Here is a 23,594-nt window from a genome sequence, read left to right as displayed (position 1 = left end):
ATTTATTCATATTCAAACAAAATACTAACGGCAGACCGTAATGATGAACCGCATGATGTAGTGTGACATTTATGGTTAAAGCACTCCAATGTGCCGACACAGTCATACAAAGCCATAAAATAAATAAAAAATAAGTATATTCCCATGTACCTTGCAATTAACCTACTATATCAATGGAGCTGGCCTCATTGACAATGTGTGCTTGAACACAAAACTTCATATTCACCTGGTCTAAACAGGGTCAAGATAGGTCATATATTTACGTCACAATAATCAATGGTCACAAAACGAATACATTCCAGTGACTACAACCATAATTATAGTCGACTCAATTCTATTATGTCAGAGGTAAAATAATTATCCAATAATTTTAATTGATACAAATATTGATGAGAAAATTGGATTATAATTTTAGTAATCTAAATTGATTTCAAAACCAGTCTAATGCGCACATGCAGTGGTTGGCTTGTATTCAAAACAGCCAGTTCACATGCACATAAGAAAATTCACAACAATACATGAAAGTTGGAAAAGATAATGTTAGTTATGTTTACTATGTTACACTTACGTCATCACCTGGATCTTTTTCCACACCTGATTTCAGGAGTATTTCTACTGTAGAATCACATCCATTTTTTGCAGCCAAATGAAGTGGTGTCCGATAAAACTGAAAGACAAAAGGGCATATTGATAACAGAAGATAATACCAAATTGTTGCAGCAATAATATATTCACAAGTAAACCTTATGCGCACCATATGATATAACCTGCATATATAGCGTATATAGCAATACGCAATATGTGTGTTGTCTTAAACTGAAATGTGTAACCAAATATATTGTACACACAAGACATCCACATTGGTACAGTAATCTTATTATGAATTGTTAGGAAAATAAGGCATTCAATTTTTGTAATAATTTTAATTGATACAAATGTTGATGAGAAAATTGGATTATAATTTATAGTAATCTAAATATATTGATTTCAAAACCAGTCTAATGCGCACATGCAGTGGTTGGCTTGTATTCAAAACAGCTAGTTCACATGCACATAAGAAAATTCACAACAATACATGAAAGTTGGAAAAGATAATGATAATTATGTTTACTATGTTACACTTACGTCATCACCTGGATCTTTTTCCACACCTGATTTCAGGAGTATTTCTACTGTAGAATCACATCCATTTTCAGCAGCCAAATGAAGTGGTGTTTTTTTCCACTGAAAGACAAAATGTTTAATGATAACAGAAGATAATACCAAATTGTTGCAGCAATAATATATTCACAAGTAAACCTTATGCGCACCATATGATATAACCTGCATATATAGCGTATATAGCAATACGCAATATGTGTGTTGTCTTAAACTGAAATGTGTAACCAAACATATTGTACACACAAAACATTCACATTGGTACAGTAATTTTATTATGACCTTTAGGAAAGTAAAACATTCAATACTTAATATACATCGTTAGTTTATATTTTAAAATATTCTTCAGTTATTATGAGAAACTGTCTGAATATTTGTATTTGTCCCTTACGTATCTTAACGATACAATGTGACAATCGCGTACGTTAGTTAATATTCTTATTCTATGTAATCTAAAAACGTTGATTTTTAAAAAGCCACAACAGTATATAGAATTACATTTATTCATATTCAAACAAAATACTAACGGCAGACCGTAATGATGAACCGCATGATGTAGTGTGACATTTATGGTTAAAGCACTCCAATGTGCCGACACAGTCATACAAAGCCATAAAATAAATAAAAAATAAGTATATTCCCATGTACCTTGCAATTAACCTACTATATCAATGGAGCTGGCCTCATTGACAATGTGTGCTTGAACACAAAACTTCATATTCACCTGGTCTAAACAGGGTCAAGATAGGTCATATATTTACGTCACAATAATCAATGGTCACAAAACGAATACATTCCAGTGACTACAACCATAATTATAGTCGACTCAATTCTATTATGTCAGAGGTAAAATAATTATCCAATAATTTTAATTGATACAAATATTGATGAGAAAATTGGATTATAATTTTAGTAATCTAAATTGATTTCAAAACCAGTCTAATGCGCACATGCAGTGGTTGGCTTGTATTCAAAACAGCCAGTTCACATGCACATAAGAAAATTCACAACAATACATGAAAGTTGGAAAAGATAATGTTAGTTATGTTTACTATGTTACACTTACGTCATCACCTGGATCTTTTTCCACACCTGATTTCAGGAGTATTTCTACTGTAGAATCACATCCATTTTTTGCAGCCAAATGAAGTGGTGTCCGATAAAACTGAAAGACAAAAGGGCATATTGATAACAGAAGATAATACCAAATTGTTGCAGCAATAATATATTCACAAGTAAACCTTATGCGCACCATATGATATAACCTGCATATATAGCGTATATAGCAATACGCAATATGTGTGTTGTCTTAAACTGAAATGTGTAACCAAATATATTGTACACACAAGACATCCACATTGGTACAGTAATCTTATTATGAATTGTTAGGAAAATAAGGCATTCAATTTTTGTAATAATTTTAATTGATACAAATGTTGATGAGAAAATTGGATTATAATTTATAGTAATCTAAATATATTGATTTCAAAACCAGTCTAATGCGCACATGCAGTGGTTGGCTTGTATTCAAAACAGCTAGTTCACATGCACATAAGAAAATTCACAACAATACATGAAAGTTGGAAAAGATAATGATAATTATGTTTACTATGTTACACTTACGTCATCACCTGGATCTTTTTCCACACCTGATTTCAGGAGTATTTCTACTGTAGAATCACATCCATTTTCAGCAGCCAAATGAAGTGGTGTTTTTTTCCACTGAAAGACAAAATGTTTAATGATAACAGAAGATAATACCAAATTGTTGCAGCAATAATATATTCACAAGTAAACCTTATGCGCACCATATGATATAACCTGCATATATAGCGTATATAGCAATACGCAATATGTGTGTTGTCTTAAACTGAAATGTGTAACCAAACATATTGTACACACAAAACATTCACATTGGTACAGTAATTTTATTATGACCTTTAGGAAAGTAAAACATTCAATACTTAATATACATCGTTAGTTTATATTTTAAAATATTCTTCAGTTATTATGAGAAACTGTCTGAATATTTGTATTTGTCCCTTACGTATCTTAACGATACAATGTGACAATCGCGTACGTTAGTTAATATTCTTATTCTATGTAATCTAAAAACGTTGATTTTTAAAAAGCCACAACAGTATACAGAATTACATGTTTATATATTATCCAAACAAAGTACTAAAGGTTGACTGTAATGATGGACTGCATGGCGTAGTGTGACATTCGTGATGAAACAAACACTCCAATGTACCTATAGTGTCTTGTAGTGTGTTGTCTTAAACTGAAATGTGTAACCAAATATATTGTATATATATCATATACTTTGCAATGAACCTACTATATCAATGGAGCAGACATCATGACAATGTGTGCTGGAGCACAACACATCATAATCATCTGGTCTAAGCAGGGTCAAGATAAATCAAAAAGTCGAATATTTACGGCACAACAATCATTGGTCGAAAACGAATAAATTCCAATGACTACAACCATAATTATAGTCGGCTCAATTCTATTAAGCAAGAGGTAAAATAATTGTCGGTAATAATTTTAATTGATACAAATGTTGATGAAAACATTGGATTATAATGTATAGTAATCTAAATATATTGATTTGAAAACCAGTCTAATGCGCACATGTGGTGGTTGTCTTGTATTCGAAACAGCCAGTTCACATGCACATTAAAAAATTCACAACAATACATGAAAGTTGTAAAAGATAATGTTAGTTATGTTTACTTTGTTACACTTACGTAATCACGTGGATCTTTTTCCACACCTGTTTTCAGGAGTATTTCTACTGTAGAATCACATCCATTTTTTGCAGCATAATGAAGTGGTGTCCGATTCCACTGAAAGACAAAAGGGCATATAGCAACACGCAATATGTGTGTTGTCTTAAACTGAAATGTGTAACCAAACATATTGTACACACATGACACCACATTGGTACAGTAATCGTATCAGGATTTACTAGGAAAATAAGGCATGTAATACTTAACATACATTGTTAGTTCACATTTTAAAATATTCTTCAGTTATTATGTGAAACTGTCTGAATATTTTTAGTTGTCCGTTACGTATCTTAGCAATTCAAGATCATAACCGCGAAATTCAATTAATGTCCCTATTCTATGTAATATAATTAACGTTGATTTTAAAGTGCCACAGCAGTATACAGAATTACATTTTTTTATATTCAAACAAAATACTAAAGGTAGACTAATGATGAACCGCATGGCGCAGTGTGACATTTATGGTTAAAACACTCCAATGTGCCGACACAGAGTCGTACAAAGCCATAAAATAAATAAAAATAAATATATTCCCATGTACTTTGCAATTAACCTACTATATCAATGGAGCAGGCCTCATTGACAATGTGTGCTTGAACACAAAACATCATAATCACCCGATGTAAAACAGGGTCAAGATAGGTCAAAAATTTACGTCACAACAATCATTGGTCGAAAACTAATAAATTCCAGTGACTACAACCATAATTATAGTCGGCTCAATTCTATTATGTAAGAGGTAAAATAATTGTCGGTAATAATTTTAATTGATACAAATGTTGATGAGAAAATTGGATTATAATTTATAGTAATCTAAATATATTTATTTCAAAACCAGTCTAATGCGCACATACAGTGGTTGTCTTGTATTCAAAACAGTCAGTTCACATGCACATTAAAAAATTCACAACAATACTTGAAAGTTGGAAAAGATAATGTTAGTTATGTTTACTGTGTTACACTTACGTAATCACGTGGATTTTTTTTCACATCTGCTTTCAGGAGTATTTCTACTGTAGAATCACATCCATTTTCTGCAGCTAAATGAAGTGGTGTCTGATTACTCTAAAAGACAAAATGTTTAATGATAACAGAAGATGATTACCAAATTGATGCAGCAATAATATATTCACAAGTAAACCTTATGCGCACCATATGATATAACCTGCATATATAGCGTATATAGCAACACGCAATATGTGTGTTGTCTTAAACTGAAATGTGTAACCAAATATATTGTACACACAAAACATTCACATTGGTACAGTAATTACGATTTTTTCAAGAAAATTAGTCATTCAATACTTAACATACATTGTTAATTTATATTTTTAAATATTCAGTTATTATGAGAAACTGACTGAATATTTTTTATTTGTCAGTTACGTATCTTAACAATACAATGTGATAATCTCGTACAATTGTTAATATTCTTATTTCAGAATGGTGTTGGGAAAAGATGATTACAATTCAATGTAATGTTATGTAAAAATGTTGATTTTAATGTGACACAATAGTAACAGAATTAATTTGTTTGCAAATTATTCAATCAAAATACAAGAGGTTGACCGTAACGATGAATTGCATGGCATAGTGTGACATTTATGGGTGTACCAAAACTCCAATGTGCCTACACGGTTGGATACAAAGAAAGAAAATAAATCAAAACAGATTTCCATGTACTGTGCATACGAGGCGAGGAATGTAAAATTATTATTTTGTGTATAAATGACTGATGTGTGTATGTATTCATTAATTATATGTGCATTAAAAATTGATGTATGTATTTTAAATGGCGTGTGTATTAAAATGAAGTATGTTTTAAAAACTATGTATGTTTGAAAAATGACGTGCGTGTATTAAAAATGATGCGTGTATTAAATGACGCGTGTTTAAAAACGACGCGTGTGTTTTAAAATGGCGCGTGTTTTAAACATTATATGTATATTAAAATGACATTTGTATTTTAAAAATTACGTGTTTGAAAACGACGTGGGTGTTTGTAAAAATGACGTGTGTGTGTTCGAATGAAAATGTGCGTGTGTAAAAAAAAAAACTCGTGCATTAACCTTTTTACCCCTGTGGAGGGCGCTATCTTCGAATGATTTTTTTCGTGTGTGTGTTAACAAAATCGCGTGCATTAACCTATTCACGCCAGTGGAGGCGTCGTCTCAAGTGGTAGCCATTTTCGTTTGTGTATTTTTATAACGTCAATAAGGTACGTACAAAGGAACGTGCCCAGCACGAACGTTTCATTCATTCGGCCCTATAAATTTAACAACTTAAATAATATGAGTAACTAAGATTTGTGGTGTAATAATAAACTGTAGGTTTAGCATAAACCTCACAACATTTCTATGAAATGTACAATTATTACACACACACACCATGTTACATGGTTCTTTTTCAACATTTGCTTTCAAGAGTATTTCTACTCATGAATGGGAAGAACACAAAGAAAAAAGTCAAACAATGAAGTGGCACTACAGGTCGAATGGAAAGAAATCATACAAAAACTAACCAAACTCAAATGAACAGAAACCTCCGTAATTTTAAAAACTGATCTGCCACATATTGATACGATTTTCAATAAACCTACTCAGTAAATATAATCCCAGTAATCGGATTGGTTAATGCAAGCAGATTTAACTTCGGACATCATGACTGACTATTATAAAAGTACGTCGATGTTTCAAAATTTCAGTTGTTTTAAACACTATTTCATGAATAGTTATTGGAAATTATATATCAGATATTATTTATACTCTTCAAACCGCTAGACCTGTTTTTTTACAAGTAAACAAAAGCCCACGTTTTGAATTGAATTCATAGTTAATTAAAATACCCATGCATCCCCAAAACCTGAGTACATACTTTGCGTCATTCGTAATAACCGTAGGACAATTCATCTTTTCTTGCTTGCGGTAAAAATTAAATGACAGATAACAACCCGAAATGGCAAAGAACAAGTTTTCGCGCTTTACGAACGTTATTGTTCGAACGCGGCTGTACTACTTCTAACACGTTCGAACTATATTTTACGAATGGGAAAATTAGGTTATTTTCGGTGTCTGATATATAATAATTGTTGTAATATTATTATTTGATACTAAATGTTGGTGAGAAAATTTGAATATAATTCATCGTTATCTGCTTGAACCTGGTCAAGGCAAGGTCAATGTCACGAGGTGCTTTGATCATTTAAGAACCGAATTGTGTATTGTTAAAAGGTCACGATCGTTAGATTAGACGCATTCGACATTACACGAACAGAAAGTTGTATTGTTATGTGACTGAACGAGTATCCATGTTATGAATGAACAGGTGTCGCGGGCCAATTAACGATAGACATAATTAGCTGTGCGAGTTCAGGGTCGTTGCTGATCGAGATCTTGTTCAACAAAGGGGTCTATGCTTTGCACGACCCTGAATGCTGACGAGCAGTACGACCACAGTCGAACCCGGCGTTTAACATTCGTCGGAATGCCAACAGGGAAGGGAGTCCTTCCGCTGTGGGCGTGACGACAGCAACCCCGGTCGCTGGCTACTTAAAATTCACCGGGCGACGCCGCCGACTGATACTGTTTGACACATGTCGGGAAACGTCATGCACGGTTACTAAAAAATAGTAACCGTGCGTCATGTAACGAACATTCATACACACAAACTAGTTAGTCCTGGGTTTTGAGTTATTATACTATAATTTCTAGAATTGTTCTTTTCCTAGCCAGTTTATGTAATGTTTTACGTATGTGCGTATCACTGATATGTGACGAATAGGGAATGCCGCTTCTCCCTGGTCGTCGAATCATTCCCCATCTTGCAGTGGTATCTAAAGTGCAACATTTCGTAAACCCACCTCTTAAGAATAGAAAAGTTGCGTCGGTGCGTGGTGAGGGTCGCGTTTAATGTCGAACCTTTGCAGGTACGGGCGATTTTGCTGGGAAGAACTGTATCAAGCGTATATTTTGTTTACCTATTAAACTATGGTTTCACGTAATTCATTAGACTGGCAATGTCGGAACTTCCTTTTTGTTTTACCAAAAAAAATAATTGACATTTTAGCCTTTTTTGCGTGATCACGAAAACTAGCGTGCCCGTGAAAGAAATCCCAACTAGACGCATCTGCAGGCGACGCACTTCGTTGTAGTGAAAACCGGAGGGGAATCACCCCGGTGATTATGCTAATTAATTAAAAGTTGTTGACTGACAACGAATCAGCTCCGATGTTTGAATCGCATTTCCGTTGTCATTTTTGTGAGTGAAATATCTGAACCCCAGCATCACTACTACCATAAGTGTAGCCTTCACTACACTACAATAGTTTATCCCGTAACATTCAAACAATTAGATCACGATAATGCTTGGTCAAAAACGAATTTATGTCAGTGACTACAGCAATAATTATAGCCATACGTTTGGATCAATTTTATTGCGTCGGAGGATTTTAAATTGTTTTAATAGTCTTATTTGATACTGAATGTTGTTGAGGAAATCTGATAATAATTTATCGCTATCTAAATATATTGATTTCAAAGCCAGTATTGTATTCAAAACAGCCAGATCACATGCACAGCAATACATAAACTTTGCAAACGATTATGTTTGTCATGTTTACCCTATTACACCCACCTTATCAAGTGGTTCTTTTTTCACATCTGCTTTCAGGAGTATTTGAACTGTAGAATCACGTCCATATTCTGCAGCCAAATGAAGCGGTGTCTTATGTGTCTGAAAGGCAAAAGTTATAATGATGACAGAAGTTAAATGCAAATCGATGCAGCAAATGCTTACACAGATAGAAACAAAGCATGAAAATAAATAAAAATAGATTTCCACGGTCTTTACAATGAAACTATTATATCAATGGAGCAGGCTTCATGGCAATGTGGGCATGGGCACATAACATCATAATTATCTAGTCTAAGCACGGTCATGATAAGTAAACAAATCAAATAAGTAATAATCCTTGTCAAGTATAAATCAATTCTAGTGACTTTGACATTAACAGTCAAACAGTCGGCTCAATTATATTATGTCAGAAGTAAAAAACATTTTTTTAATTTTAATTGATACAATGTGGATTACAATTTATAGTAATCTAAATATATTGATTTCAAAACCAGTCTAATGCGCATATGCAGTGGTTGTCTTGTATTCAAAACAGCCAGTTCACATGCACATTAGAAAATTCACAATACATGAAAGTTGTAAAAGATAATGTTAGTTATGTTTACTTTGTTACACTTACTTCATCACGTGGATCTTTTTCCACACCTGTTTTCAGGAGTATTCCTACTGTAGACTCGCATCCATTTTCTGCAGCCAAATGAAGCGGTGTCCGATATAACTGAAAGACAAAATGGCATATTGATAACGGAAGGTAAATACCAAATTGATGCAGCAATAATATTTACAAGTAAGCCTGAAGTCCCATCTTGACAAAAAACACATGCATAACCTATGTTAAGTAAGCAAATAACACCGAATAAACGGCAAGGTAAATACTACGTCTAATTATAGTAAACACGTACTGCGTGCGTGACTCGAACCGGCGCTCGTGTACGGCACCTAATCGCCTAGCTTCACGCCGCTACACGTCTTCCCCTCGGCCACCGGGCATCCCCAAAAAAGGATGCTTAATAACCGAGCTTGTTACGTGCAGAGAACATAAAACCCGTCCACGCGATCCGCGCCACACAGCGTGGCCAGAATGCGGCAAAGGCCTTCAGATCTGGCTGTAGTAGGATGCTGTACCATTACTTTCACAGTACAAATTCAAGCTTAAATTCGTCATTTCTCACAGAACACTAATTTTGAAGAAGTGGATTTACGGAATAAAAAAATCAAGCATAGTGATAGTATCACCTTCAGTGTAAACATATTTTGCGTCATTTTTTTCATAATAAAGCAAGTAGAATCGTATGGAACCACTATGCATTGTAGCAAATTATAATTTCACCAAAAAGCTATGAACAATGGTATGTTGTCAGTGTACAACTTACTAAGTAATACAAATACCTATTATATTAAACTAAATACAGAATTGCAGAACAATACGGAAACAATAACAATACTTACGAAAATATGATATTCGTACAAGGTTTACACGAAATGGCACTACTGTACATCTAATAATGATACTAACATAGTACAAAATATACAAGAGGGCGTACAATATATAGGTATGAAAATTAAAAATCGAAATTGTTATTTCTATAAATCAAAATATTTATATCGCGTGACGACAAACTCACCTCGTCACGTGGTTCTTTGGAGACACCAGCTTTCAGAAGTGTTTCTAGGACTGGGGTATAATTCATAAATGAATATTTACCAGTTGCAGCTAAATGAAAAGGAGTGCGTTTCTTCTGAAAAATTGAAAGCACGAATGAATTATCTGGATTTCTGCTGATCATCTAGCCGGTGAGGTAAATTAGTTTGATTAGGAAAAATTGTGTGTACAAAAGAGGTCACTGAGGTAAGTTACTTTTATATAGAACGAATAAATGGTGATCCTTCAGTTTAGAAAAGCCTAAACAATGAAGGTAATTAAACAATCGTGTTTATTTTTTAGAGAAATCACACCAAATTTAGTAAAAACTTACATATGCACTACAGTTGAATGATACTGACATTTCATTCTACATCAAGTGATACAAGTATCTCTCATATTATAAATGAATACAAAATTGTAGAAAAATACGGGAACAATAACAATATTAAATAAATGGCATTAGAACAAGATTTACACGAAATGACATAACTGTAATACTGCTGTTAACAATGAAACAATTAATTCATTCAAGAGGAGCGTACACTGTGGTAAAAAATTAAAATTTAACCATCATTGTAAATACACATTTATTGGTATTATTATTGGTTATTGGCGAGGGGGCGAAGGTCTTTGTCCGAGGGCGAGCAAAAACAGATAGACTTATGAGAATGAGCGGGAAGAACACAGAGAGAAAGTCAAAAAATGACGTGGCACTACAAGTCGAATGACAACAAATCATACACAAACTAACCAAACGCACATGAACAGAATCCTCTGTAATTTTAAAACCTAATTTGGCACATATTTATAAAACGATTTTCAATAAATCTACACTCAGTAATTATAATCCAAGTAATCAGATTAGTTAATGCAAGCAAATTTATGTTTTTACATCATGACTGACTAATATAAAAGTACGTCGATATCTCAACATTTCGGTTGTTTTAAGCACTATTTCATGAATTATTTTTGGAAATTATTTTATTTCAGATATTATTTAAACTCTCCAAACCGCCGAACGTCAAACACCATTTTTTCACAAGTATATAAAAGCCCACGTTTTTAATTGAATTTAAAACCTGAGTGCATATTTTGCGTCATTCCTGTAATAACCTTATAACAATACATCATTCCTTGCTAGTTGTATTCATTTAATAACAGATAACAACCTGGAATGGTAATGAACAATTTTTTGCGCTCTATGAACTCAATATCTGTTAGTGTTCAAATGCGACTGTACTATTCACACATTCAGAAATATCCAGAAAAGTAATAATAAAAAAATTAATAATTCTTGCAATGAAATTGTCATATCAATGAAGCATTCCTCGCGAAATTGTCATATCAATAGAGCAGTCCTCGAGAAAAAGTATGCTTCAACATATAACCTGGTCTGGGTAAAGTCAATGTCATGAGGTGTATTGCTAAAAAAGACACAATTGCTATTATGCGCCCAGTCGGTAGACGCATTTGACACTACTCGAATAGAAAGTACGAATTGTTATGTGACCTCGATGTGACCCTTGGAAAAACTGTACGAGTATCTGTATGGTGATTGAACAAGTGCCGCGGGCCAATTAACGATAGACACAATTAGCAGTGTGACTTTATACTATTTTAAAACTGAGTTCAGGGTCGTTGCTGCTCGAAATCTTGTTCAATAAAGGGGGTCTACACTTTGCACGACCCTGAATGCTGACGAGCAGTACGACCACAGTCGAACCCGGCGTTTAACATTCGTCCGAATGCCAACCTGGAAGGGAGCCCCTTGCGCTATGGACGTGAAGACAGCAACCCCGGTCGCTGGCTACTTAAAATTCACCGGGCGACGCCGCCGACTGATACTTTTCGACACGTGTCGGAAAACGTTATGCTTGGTTACTAAAAAATTAGTAACCGTGCGTCATGTAACGAACATTCATACACACAAACTAGTTAGTCCTGGGTTTTGAGTTATTATACTATAATTTCTAGAATTGTTCTTTTCCTAGCCAGTTTATTTATGTAATGTTTTACGAGTGCGTATCACTGATATATGTGACGAATAGGGAATGCCGCTTCTCCCTGGTCGTAGAATCATTCCCTATCTTGCAGTGGTATCTAAAGTGCAAAATTTCGTAACCCACCTCTTAAGAATAGAAAAGTTGCGTCAGGTGCGTGGCGAGGGTCGCGTTTAATGTCAAAACTTTGCAGGTACGGTCGATTTTGCTGGGAAGAACTGTATCAAGCGTGTATTTTGTTGTTTACGTAATTCATTAGACTGGCAATGTCGGAACTTCCGTTTTGTTTTAACAAAAAAAATAATTAATTGACATTTTAGCCTATTTAGCGTGATCGCGAAAACTAGCGTGCCCGCGAAAGAAATCCCGACTAGACGCATCTGCAGGCGACCCTCTGCGTTGTAGTGAACACCGGAGCGGAATCACTCCGGTGATTATGCTAATCAATTAAAAGTTGTTGACGAATAAGCTCCGATGTTTGAATCACATTTCCATTGTCATTTTTGTTAGGGAAATGTCTAAACCCCAGCACCACTACCACCATACCAAGGATTTTAAATTGCTTTAATAGTCTTATTTGATACTGGATGTTGAGGAAATCGGATAATAATTTATCGCAATCTAAATATATTGATTTCAAAACCGGTACCGTATTCAAAACAGTCAGTTCACATGCAGAGCAATACATAAACTTTACAAAAGATAATGTTTACCCTATTACACCCACCTTATCACGTGGTTCTTTTTTCACATCTGCTCTCAGGAGTATTTGAACTGTAGAATCATGTCCATTTTCTGCAGCCAAATGAAGCGGTGTCTTATGTGTCTGAAAGGCAAAAGTTATAATGATGCACTTATAAATTGATGCAGCAAATGCCTACACAGATGCAAACAAAGCATGAAAATAAATAAAAATAAATTTCCACGGTCTTTACAATGAAACTACTATATCAATGGAGCAGCCTTCATGGCAATGTAGGCACGGGCACATAACATCATAATTATCTAGTCTAAGCATGGTCATGATAAGTAAACAAATCAAATAAGTAATAATCCTTGTCAAGTATAAATGAATTCCAGTGACTTTCACATTAACAGTCAAACAGTCGGCTCAACTATATTATAATGTCAGAAGTTAAATATTTTTTTTAATTGATACAATATGGATTACAATTTATAGTAATCTGAATATATTGATTTCAAAACCAGTCTAATGCGCATATGCAGTGGTTGTCTTGTATTCAAAAAGTCAGTTCACATGCACATAAGAAAATTCACAACAATACATGAAAGTTGGAAAAGATAATGTTCGTTATGTTTACTATGTTACACTTACTAAATCACGTGGATCTTTTCCCACATCTGCTTTCAGGAGTATTTCTACTGTAGAATCACGTCCATTTTTTGCAGCATAATGAAGTGGTGTCTGACAAAACTGAAAGACAAAAGGGCATATTGATAACAGAAGATGATTACCAAATTGATGCAGCAATAATATATTCACAAGTAAACTATATGCGCACCATATGATATAACCTGCATATATAGCGTATATAGCAACACGCAATATGTGTGTTGTCTTAAACTGAAATGTGTAACCAAACATATTGTACACACACATATTGACATCACATTGGTACAGTAATTTTATTATGACTTTTAGGAAAGTAAAACATTCAATTATTAATATACATTGTTAGTTCACATTTTAAAATATTCTTCAGTTATTATGAGAAACTGTCTGAATATTTGTATTTGTCCTTTACGTATCTTAACGATACAATGTGACAATCGCGTACATTAGTTAATATTCTTATTCTATGTAATCTAAAAACGTTGATTTTTAAAAAGCCACAACAGTATATAGAATTACATTTTTTCATATTCAAACAAAATACTAACGGCAGACCGTAATGATGAACCGCATGGTGTAGTGTGACATTTATGGTTAAAGCACTGTGCCGACACAGTCATACAAAGCCATAAAATAAATAAAAAATAAGTATATTCCCATGTACCTTGCAATTAACCTACTATATCAATGGAGCTGGCCTCATTGACAATGTGTGCTTGAACACAAAACATCATAATCACCTGGTCTAAACAGGGTCAAGATAGGTCAAATATTTACGTCACAATAATCATTGGTCACAAAACGAATACATTCCAGTGACTACAACCATAATTATAGTCGGCTCAATTCTATTATGTAAGAGGTAAAATAATTGTCGGTAATAATTTTAATTGATACAAATGTTGATGAGAAAATTGGATTATAATTTATAGTAATCTAAATATATTGATTTCAAAACCAGTCTAATGCGCACATACAGTGGTTGTCTTGTATTCAAAACAGTCAGTTCACATGCACATTAAAAAATTCACAACAATACTTGAAAGTTGGAAAAGATAATGTTAGTTATGTTTACTGTGTTACACTTACGTAATCACGTGGATCTTTTTCCACACCTGTTTTCAGGAGTATTTCTACTGTAGAATCACATCCATTTTCTGCAGCTAAATGAAGTGGTGTCTGATTACTCTAAAAGACAAAATGTTTAATGATAACAGAAGATGATTACCAAATTGATGCAGCAATAATATATTCACAAGTAAACCTTATGCGCACCATATGATATAACCTGCATATATAGCGTATATAGCAACACGCAATATGTGTGTTGTCTTAAACTGAAATGTGTAACCAAATATATTGTACACACAAAACATTCACATTGGTACAGTAATTACGATTTTTTCAAGAAAATTAGTCATTCAATACTTAACATACATTGTTAATTTATATTTTTAAATATTCAGTTATTATGAGAAACTGACTGAATATTTTTATTTGTCCGTTACGTATCTTAACAATACAATGTGATAATCTCGTACAAATGTTAATATTCTTATTTCAGAATGGTGTTGGGAAAAGATGATTACAATTCAATGTAATGTTATGTAAAAATGTTGATTTTAATGTGACACAATAGTAACAGAATTAATTTGTTTGCAAATTATTCAATCAAAATACAAAAGGTTGACCTTAATGATGAATCGTATGTCGTAGTGTGACATTTATGGATGTACCAACACTCCCATGTGCCTACACGGTTGGATACAAAGCAAGAAAATAAATAAAAACAGATTTCCATGTACTGTGCATACGAGGCGCGGAATGTAACGTTATTATTTTGTGTATAAATGACTGATGTGTGTATGTATTCGTTAATTATATGTGCATTAAAAATGATGCATGTATTTTAAATGGCGTGTGTATTAAAATGAAGTATGTTTTAAAAACTATGTATGTTTGAAAAATGACGTGCGTGTATTAAAAATGATGTGTGTATTAAATGACGCGTGTTTAAAAACGACGCGTGTGTTTTAAAATGGCGCGTGTTTTAAACATTATATGTATATTAAAATGACATTTGTATTTTAAAAATGACGTGTTTGAAAACGACGTGGGTGTTTGTAAAAATGACGTGTGTGTGTTCGAATGAAAATGTGCGTGTGTAAAAAAAAAACGGGTGCATTAACCTTTTTACCCCTGTGGAGGGCGCTATCTTCGAATGATTTTTTTCGTGTGTGTGTTAACAAAATCGCGTGCATTAACCTATTCACGCCAGTGGAGGCGTCGTCTCAAGTGGTAGCCATTTTCGTTTCTGTATTTTTATAACGTCAATAAGGTACGTACAAAGGAACGTGCTCAGCACGAACGTTTCATTCATTCGGCCCTATAAATTTAACAACTTAAATAATATGAGTAACTAAGATTTGTGGTGTAATAATAAACTGTAGGTTTAGCATAAACCTCACAACATTTCTATGAAATGTACAATTATTACACACACACACCATGTTACATGGTTCTTTTTCAACATTTGCTTTCAAGAGTATTTCTACTCATGAATGGGAAGAACACAAAGAAAAAGTCAAACAATGAAGTGGCACTACAGGTCGAATGGAAAGAAATGATACAAAAACTAACCAAACTCAAATGAACAGAAACCTCCGTAATTTTAAAACCTGATCTGCCACATATTGATAACACGATTTTCAATAAATCTATATTCAGTTGTTACGAACGGGAATATGAGCTAGTCTCCCGCGACCTGGCTGCCAATATCTCGCACTCCAGAACGCAACACTAAAGGTCAAACAAAGGCACACAGTCAGGATATGTCCAATAATACTAATTTAATAATACAATAAGCATAAACCAGTAACAGGAGTGATATAAATCACAAACCGGTCAACAATATACATCACAATAAATATAACATTAATGATAATAGCCCAGCTCGGAATTGCCTACCCTACATAAGTGCAGAACTCGTACTGCGTAGCTTCAGCGATAGTACAGTTAATCACAGCAACGTCGACGGCGATATCAGTTCTACAGCTCCAAACTACGAGGTCTCGGGGAATGCAAATTACACGACACTGACCGTAATGTTACACGACTTCCATACCGTCTGTGCAGAGAAAAGACCAATATCAGCAAACCACGCGTTCTGGCGAAACACAGGTCTTTGAATAAAGTTGGTTTTACAGCGCAGAACCACAGCAGGCTGTTTTGCGTCTATCAGTCCCACATGCCGAATTGGTCAGGTATTATCTTGAGACATACGTTGGCTGCCACGTTGACACTGCACCGGAGCTGAGCTGAGCTGAGCTGAACTGCACTGCACTGCACTGCACTGGTCGGGAGCTGGGTGACAACTGACTAACTCGTGTTCACGTTCGTCTTGCACAAACACGAACAAAAGAATATTAATTAGCAATGACAATACATGCTGTCTATTCTAATTCCGCAGCTGGGCAAGCCTCACTAGCTAACTGGGCATTATCAAAATACATTTACTTTACAGCAAAAATAGAATATCATAACAAGTAATTATAATCCTAGTAACCGGATTGGTTAATGCAAGCAGATATAACTTCGGACATCATGACCGACTATTATAAAGTACGTCGGTGTCTCAAAACTTCGGTCATTTTAAACATTGTTTCATGAATTGTAATTTGGAATTATATTATTTCAGATATTATTTAAACTCTACAAACCGCAAAACCTGTTTCACTTGTGTCGCGCAACGTTTTTTTACAAGTAAAAAAAGCCCACGTTTTGAATTAAATTCATAGTTGTCAAATATAGTACCCATACATCCCCAAAACCTGAGTGCATACTTTGCGTCATTCGTAATAACCGTATGACAATTCATCTTTCCTTGCTTGCGGTAAAAAATAATGACAGATAACAACCCAAAATGGCAATGGACAACTTTTCGCGCTCTACAAACTTTAATGTTCGAACGCGGCTGTACTACTTCTAACACGTTCGAACTATATTTTACGAATGGAAAAATATATTATAATTGTTGTAATATTATTATTTGATACTAAATGTTGGTTAGGAAATTTGAATATAATTCATCGTTATCTGCTTGAACCTGGTCAAGGCAAGGTCAATGTCACGAGGTGTTTGGATCATATAGGAACCGAATTATGTATTGTTAAAAGGTCACAATTGTTATGAGCCCAGTCGGTAGACATTACATGAACAGAAAGTTGCATTGTTATGTGACCTGATGTCACCCTTTGACAAAACTGAACGAATATCCGTATGATGAATGAACAGGTGCCGCAGGCCAGTTAACGATCGACACAATTACTTGTGTGACGTCATGGGATTTAAAAACTGAAACACCGTGGTTGTGGATTGTTGCTGTTCGAGATGTTGTTCAACAATTGGGGTCTACGCTTTGCACGACCCTGAAAGCTGGTGAGCAGTACTACCACCACCACCACTACATACTATCATAGTCGAATCTGGCGTTTAACATCAGTCTGATGTCCAACTGGAAAGGAAGCCCTGGCGCTGTGAACGAGAACGTAGAGTTTGACGCTTCAACCCGTTAACTCTGGTCGCTGGCTACATAAAATTTACAGGGCGACTCCGCGGACTGATACTGTTCGACACACGTCGGGAAACGTCAGGTACCGAACAATACTTCACACATACTAGTTAGTCCTTGGCTTCGAGTTATGCGACATTTCGTTATTAAACTATGTTGTTAATGCATAGAATAGTTTTTTCCTGGCATGTTTATTTATGTAGGATGGTTACCGACCTTGCTGGGGTGTCTACAGAGCAAACTTTCGTAAACCCACCTCTTGCCAATAGAAAAGGTGCGTGATGAGGGTCGCGTTTAATGCTGAACCTTTGCAGGGGCGGGCGATATTGCTGGGGAGAACTGTATCAAGCATATATTTTGTGTACCTAATAAACTATGGTTTCACGGAATTCATGTGTGGTGTCGTATGTGTAAGATTGGCCGGTGTGCATTATTGCTTCTTATTATATATGCATGTAATTATATTGAATTATACTGGTGCCCATCAGTCTCAATTATCCCTGTGTTACACGAATTGTGTAATTTTATATCCGTTAAGAACTCGCACGCGAGGTGATAAAAGTATTATTTGGTATTTTAGATTAATATTTGGTCTTTTAGGTTAATATTTGGCCTGCCCTCGTGAACGTGAAGATAGGTCAAAAGGTCAAATAATTAGATCACAATAATCCTTGATCAAAACAAATTAATTTTAGTGACTACAACTTATTGCCGAGCGATTGGATCAATTCTATTGTCTCAGATGTAGTATAATTTTGTGTAATATTATTTGATACGGAGAGTTGTTAAGGAAATCGGATTATAATTTATCGCAATCTAAATATATTGATTTCAAAACCAGTACTGTATTTAAAACAAGTGCACATGCACATTTAAATACAATACATGAACGTTACAAAAGATAATCGTTAATTATGTTTACTATGTTACACTTGCGCAATCACGTGGATCTTTGTTCACACCTGCTTTCAGGAGTATTTCTACTGTAGAATCAAGTCCACCCTGTGCAGCTATATGAAGCGGTGTCCAATGCAACTGAACGACAAAAGGTATAACAAGAAAGGATAAATACCAAATTGATGCAACAATACTATATAAGTAAGCCTGAAGTCCTATCTTGACAAAAGAACACATGCATACCCCATGGAGTTAAAAATCTTTTTACCTCCATGCATACACTATGCTATTACATGCACACATGACGTAAACGTATATAGCAACACGCAATATGTGTGAAATGTGTAACCATACATATTGTACACACATGAAACCACATTGGTACAGTAATCTTATTATGGTTTGTTAGGAAAATGAGGCATTAACATACATTGTTGGGTTATATTTTTTTGGTCAAAAAAACAATAAATTCCACTGACTACACGCGTAATTATAGTCGGCTCAATTCTATTATTTCAGAGGCGAGTGGGTGGCGCTATTGACAGTATACAAATTACCCGTGACACAGAGCACTGTAACAGACATAAGGACACTACACTGAAGTCACGATGTTATACGTTGTAACATTACTACAGACTCACCAAATCCAATGGTTCTTTTAATGCTCCGTTTTGTAGAAGCAAATTTACGATTTCACCTTTACCAAATTCTGCTGCATAATGGAGTGGTGTACGTTTCAACTGAAAAAAATCAAGATGTGGATGATGATTAAGAGATATCAGCGATAAAATATACATTACTTCTGTATTCATTATGGCGTTCTAATGTTACACGGGAAAAAGGTTTTACAGTAATTGACATTAATTAAAACTGAAATGAACACTCGCATCCTGAGAAATGTTTAAAACAAGATGTACAAGACAATGGAAAGGGACTAGATTGAAATCTACAACCGATATATATCAATAATCGAAATTGTAGCATGCGGAACCAATTTTGCAAAGCTACATTTTCAGTTCAAAAAACTGGGTTTGGGGTTTTAAATTTATTATGTTTTATTTAGAACGTATTAATTGGCATAAAATCATGCGTATCTAGATTTAGTGATATGCGATTAACAGCAGTGACTTAATCATGAAAATGCGTATGGCTATGTGAGTTTTCTCTAAAGTGATGAGTTAGATTTTGGACCAGTGGTTTAAGTACTAACAACATGAGACAATCAGGAAAGCGGGGAATGGAATATAGAAAATTATAATCGGATAAATAACGCATGCAAATGTTGAAAGTATTGAAAATAAGGATATGGTAATATTTCATCTTAGTTTTGCAGACGTTGTACAATATTAAGTGAACACAATTTTTTCGTGGCGCTATTTTAAATTGCAATGGAAAACAAGCCATTGAAATATCGCTTGCCGCGTTTCCCAAAATAGAAGTGTTAAATACCGGTCTAGGTCAGCCTCGTCATAGTGCAGCTTTCAATTTATTTTGCTTGTAATTATTTTATATGTTGTTGTCGCAATTGGACACACTTGACACCCGCCATCTTTCGAAAGTACAGGTTTTCTGGCATTTTTTGTTCAAATTTATTCCTGTTTTTACGCGATCGGCGTGCTAGTAACAAGGGAGGTTATATTTGTTTTTAATTTTAATTGTTATGCGATTTTCGAATTTTCTTTCCTAGTACTGTAAGTTGCATTTGACGAATGACAGTGTTTTTCTGACAGCCCCGTTTTTTGGGGGGATGTAGAATCTTAATGCAGGCTGTTTGGTTTTTGGTTTAAGCAGTAAAATTGTGCTCTTCGTACAATGTAATGGAAACCATTTTAGTCTGCTTCGTTTGTCATAAATAAATGGTTCGCCCGACTGCATATACGTGGCCGCACCTTGCATGAACCTTAAATTATGTAAGCGTGTTGTACTTTGTTGGCTATGATGAGTCCAGATAAGACCGAGTGCAAAGAAAGCCATGCAAAGCATCGAACGAAATAGCTGTTGCTATTCACGACATAGTTTTTTTACCTGACTGCATACATTAGAAAGCACAATGGCTTCTCGCCTCTAGAGGGCGCGACTTGTGGGGATGATAACATACAGTAACTACACGAGTATGCCAGAGAGATGTTACTGTATGATAACAGCTATCAATAAGAACAATAATAAAAAATATTTTCTTTTACAGGGACGAATTTCACATATCATATGTTAAATATTTGAAATGAAATGATCTGATCTGAAATTTGAAACTAGACTCTCTGTATGAAGACCGCATCTTTCAAAAACATATTGTCGCGTATAAGACAAACTAAAACGAAGGTATTAAGGAGGAAGAGATTCGACGTAGCAATTTGATTGTTTCGATACCAAACGATTATTAATATTGCAATTAAATAGTTTTTCTGATGTATTTTATGACTATAAATTAATCACATTTGTTCCATGGCTCACGTTTGTATAGAGCATCATCTATGGCTATTGCAAATACTGTAAAACATGTTGAAAAAGTGGCATGCAATTTTAGCGAATGATGGTAAAATGACGCAGTAGCGAAATGTTGATTTAGCGAATCTCCCTTGTCATTGTTGATTTCTTTGTTTGGCGGCCTTTTTGAATTGATAATAAAGTCATTAGCGACATCTTGAATTAACGAAGCAGTTCTCTCGCTAAATTCGCGAAAAAGACATGTTTTACAGTAGATATAATTAAACCTTGTGCATATAGATCGGTGTTACGCCAAATATATGCAAGGATGTATGACTTGGCGAATGTATGACTTGATACAAATCGAAAGGTATTCACAATATCATTAAAATATCGATATATCGAAACTAAAAAAAAATGAAATTTTAGAAGTCGCTATTGACTAAATGATTGACTTGTTTTATGTTTCTGCGAATTTTACAGAGATGCATTGTTATGAAGCTATTAAAATTTCGACAAAATAATCCAAGTCTAGGTTTTGATTTATGCGATTATATTGATGTGCTATGTATATTTAAACATTCACGTCCATCTTTCACTATAGCATTGTTGGGGCCGTTATTTAATTTTAAGAATAATAAATATAACAATAAAAACATTATGTATGTATATTGCGTTATTTGCAGATGTACTTCATGTCGGGGCCAGGATGAAAATAAAGATATTGTTACTTACATTACCCAACGAATTTACATCTATTCCAGATTTTAATAATGATATCACTCCATCGGTATTACCATTTTTAACTGCGACATGTATGGGATCACCAGGCTTGTAAATAAAGAAAACAATACACTGTGATTGATACCATGATTAAAAACAACTATAGTTAGCAACGTGTCAGTGTGTGGCGCCCCTTTTAGTGGTCGAACTTGGTAGGCTTAGTTTGGATTTAGTCTACAGTTAATATTGTTGAAGAGGGGGGGGGGTAATTACAATACTAGCTTCAATAGGGGCAAATTACCAGAGGATAACTTGATGAGACGTTTGAATAAAGATGTATTTATAAATCCAAACTGAGTGCTTATACTTTTATATTACATATAAACTGGTAGGCGAGTATCATTGATAATTAGTGCTCATATCCAAGTTTTCCCCTACTACAATCAAATACCGTACCACACCACATCAATAACAAATAATTTCGGTAACGTATTTGAGTGTAACTGATAGAAAAGGGACGAATTACGAGAAGGTTTTGAACTGGTTCCTCATTTTCCATATTCTGCAGCTTTCACACATTGGTCTGACAATAAAGTCAATAATATCAATTATAAATCATATTACATTGACCTAGAAATCTGTTGTAATAATAATTTATAATACCTGAAACTATGCCTATAGTAGAAAAATGAAATGAACCAACCCAGATTCATATTGTGCCTGATTTCGTTTTACAACAATAAATGTTCTTCCTCCCTAACAGTAATACTAGCTAAGCTTGTGATTGCCAGTTTCGTGTAAATTTGTTAAGTTGTTGATAGCCAGATATACTGTATTTGTATATAATTAAAGGATTAGTAAAACAGACGCAGATCAGTACTGTTATGAACAAAGACAATCTTTCATATTGTGTATTTTCATCCGTGTTCTAAATGGAATTCCAAATTGAATAAGTTGAATTAATATAAATAGTCGATTCCTGTGATTAAAAAGAAAGAATAAAACAAAATCATACACACCTTATCATGCCTGAAATTCAAAAAGAAAACAAGTTAGTTTGGACATTAGACAGCATTTACATACTGTGCAAATAAACACAGCTAATGGTGACGGTATGTAAACTCGAGATGATTGTCTCGCTTGTACCATGAAAGCGAACCACATACTATCATTCATCTATTTCAGTTTTAGATATACAATGTTACACACAACCAGTGTAGAGTGCATTTTAATTCACAATGGGTTATCTAATCTAAAGCATATAAGCAGATCACGGCAAATCATTGCTAAGATTAGATAGTGTAAAAAATGTATTTTAGCTAGCATGTTCAGCTAATCTGTAAATTCGCTAATTGCAGATGTAGATAAGTTAATAGAGTTTAATCTCACAGTG

At 34.4% G+C, this 23,594-nt stretch overlaps 1 protein-coding gene and 1 long non-coding RNA gene across 2 annotated transcripts; both read right to left on the bottom strand.

Moving 5' to 3' along the window:
* Positions 1–568: 568 nt before the first annotated feature.
* Positions 569–1,218, bottom strand: LOC146730011 (uncharacterized). The gene is made up of 2 exons (XR_014927850.1): positions 1,126–1,218; positions 569–667 (listed from the first exon to the last, which is right to left on the bottom strand). It is a non-coding gene; the product is annotated as an uncharacterized LOC146730011 (long non-coding RNA).
* Positions 1,219–2,209: 991 nt separating this feature from the next.
* LOC102806994 (uncharacterized) lies at positions 2,210–22,760 on the bottom strand. Its single transcript, XM_085494377.1, has 13 exons — positions 22,728–22,760; positions 22,214–22,309; positions 19,696–19,794; positions 14,677–14,775; positions 13,570–13,668; positions 12,961–13,059; positions 10,214–10,327; positions 9,208–9,306; positions 8,589–8,687; positions 4,923–5,021; positions 3,915–4,013; positions 2,782–2,880; positions 2,210–2,323 (listed from the first exon to the last, which is right to left on the bottom strand). The coding sequence occupies exons 1-13, from the start codon at positions 22,758–22,760 to the stop codon at positions 2,210–2,212; spliced, it is 1,248 nt and encodes a 415-aa protein (XP_085350503.1).
* Positions 22,761–23,594: the final 834 nt, after the last annotated feature.

The sequence above is a fragment of the Saccoglossus kowalevskii genome, chromosome 20 (assembly GCF_978046115.1).
Source record: "Saccoglossus kowalevskii chromosome 20, keSacKowa6.1, whole genome shotgun sequence".
Taxonomy (NCBI): Eukaryota; Metazoa; Hemichordata; class Enteropneusta; family Harrimaniidae; genus Saccoglossus; species Saccoglossus kowalevskii.
Note: the sequence above shows the minus strand (reverse complement) of the source record. Positions and strands in the feature narration are given on the sequence as shown.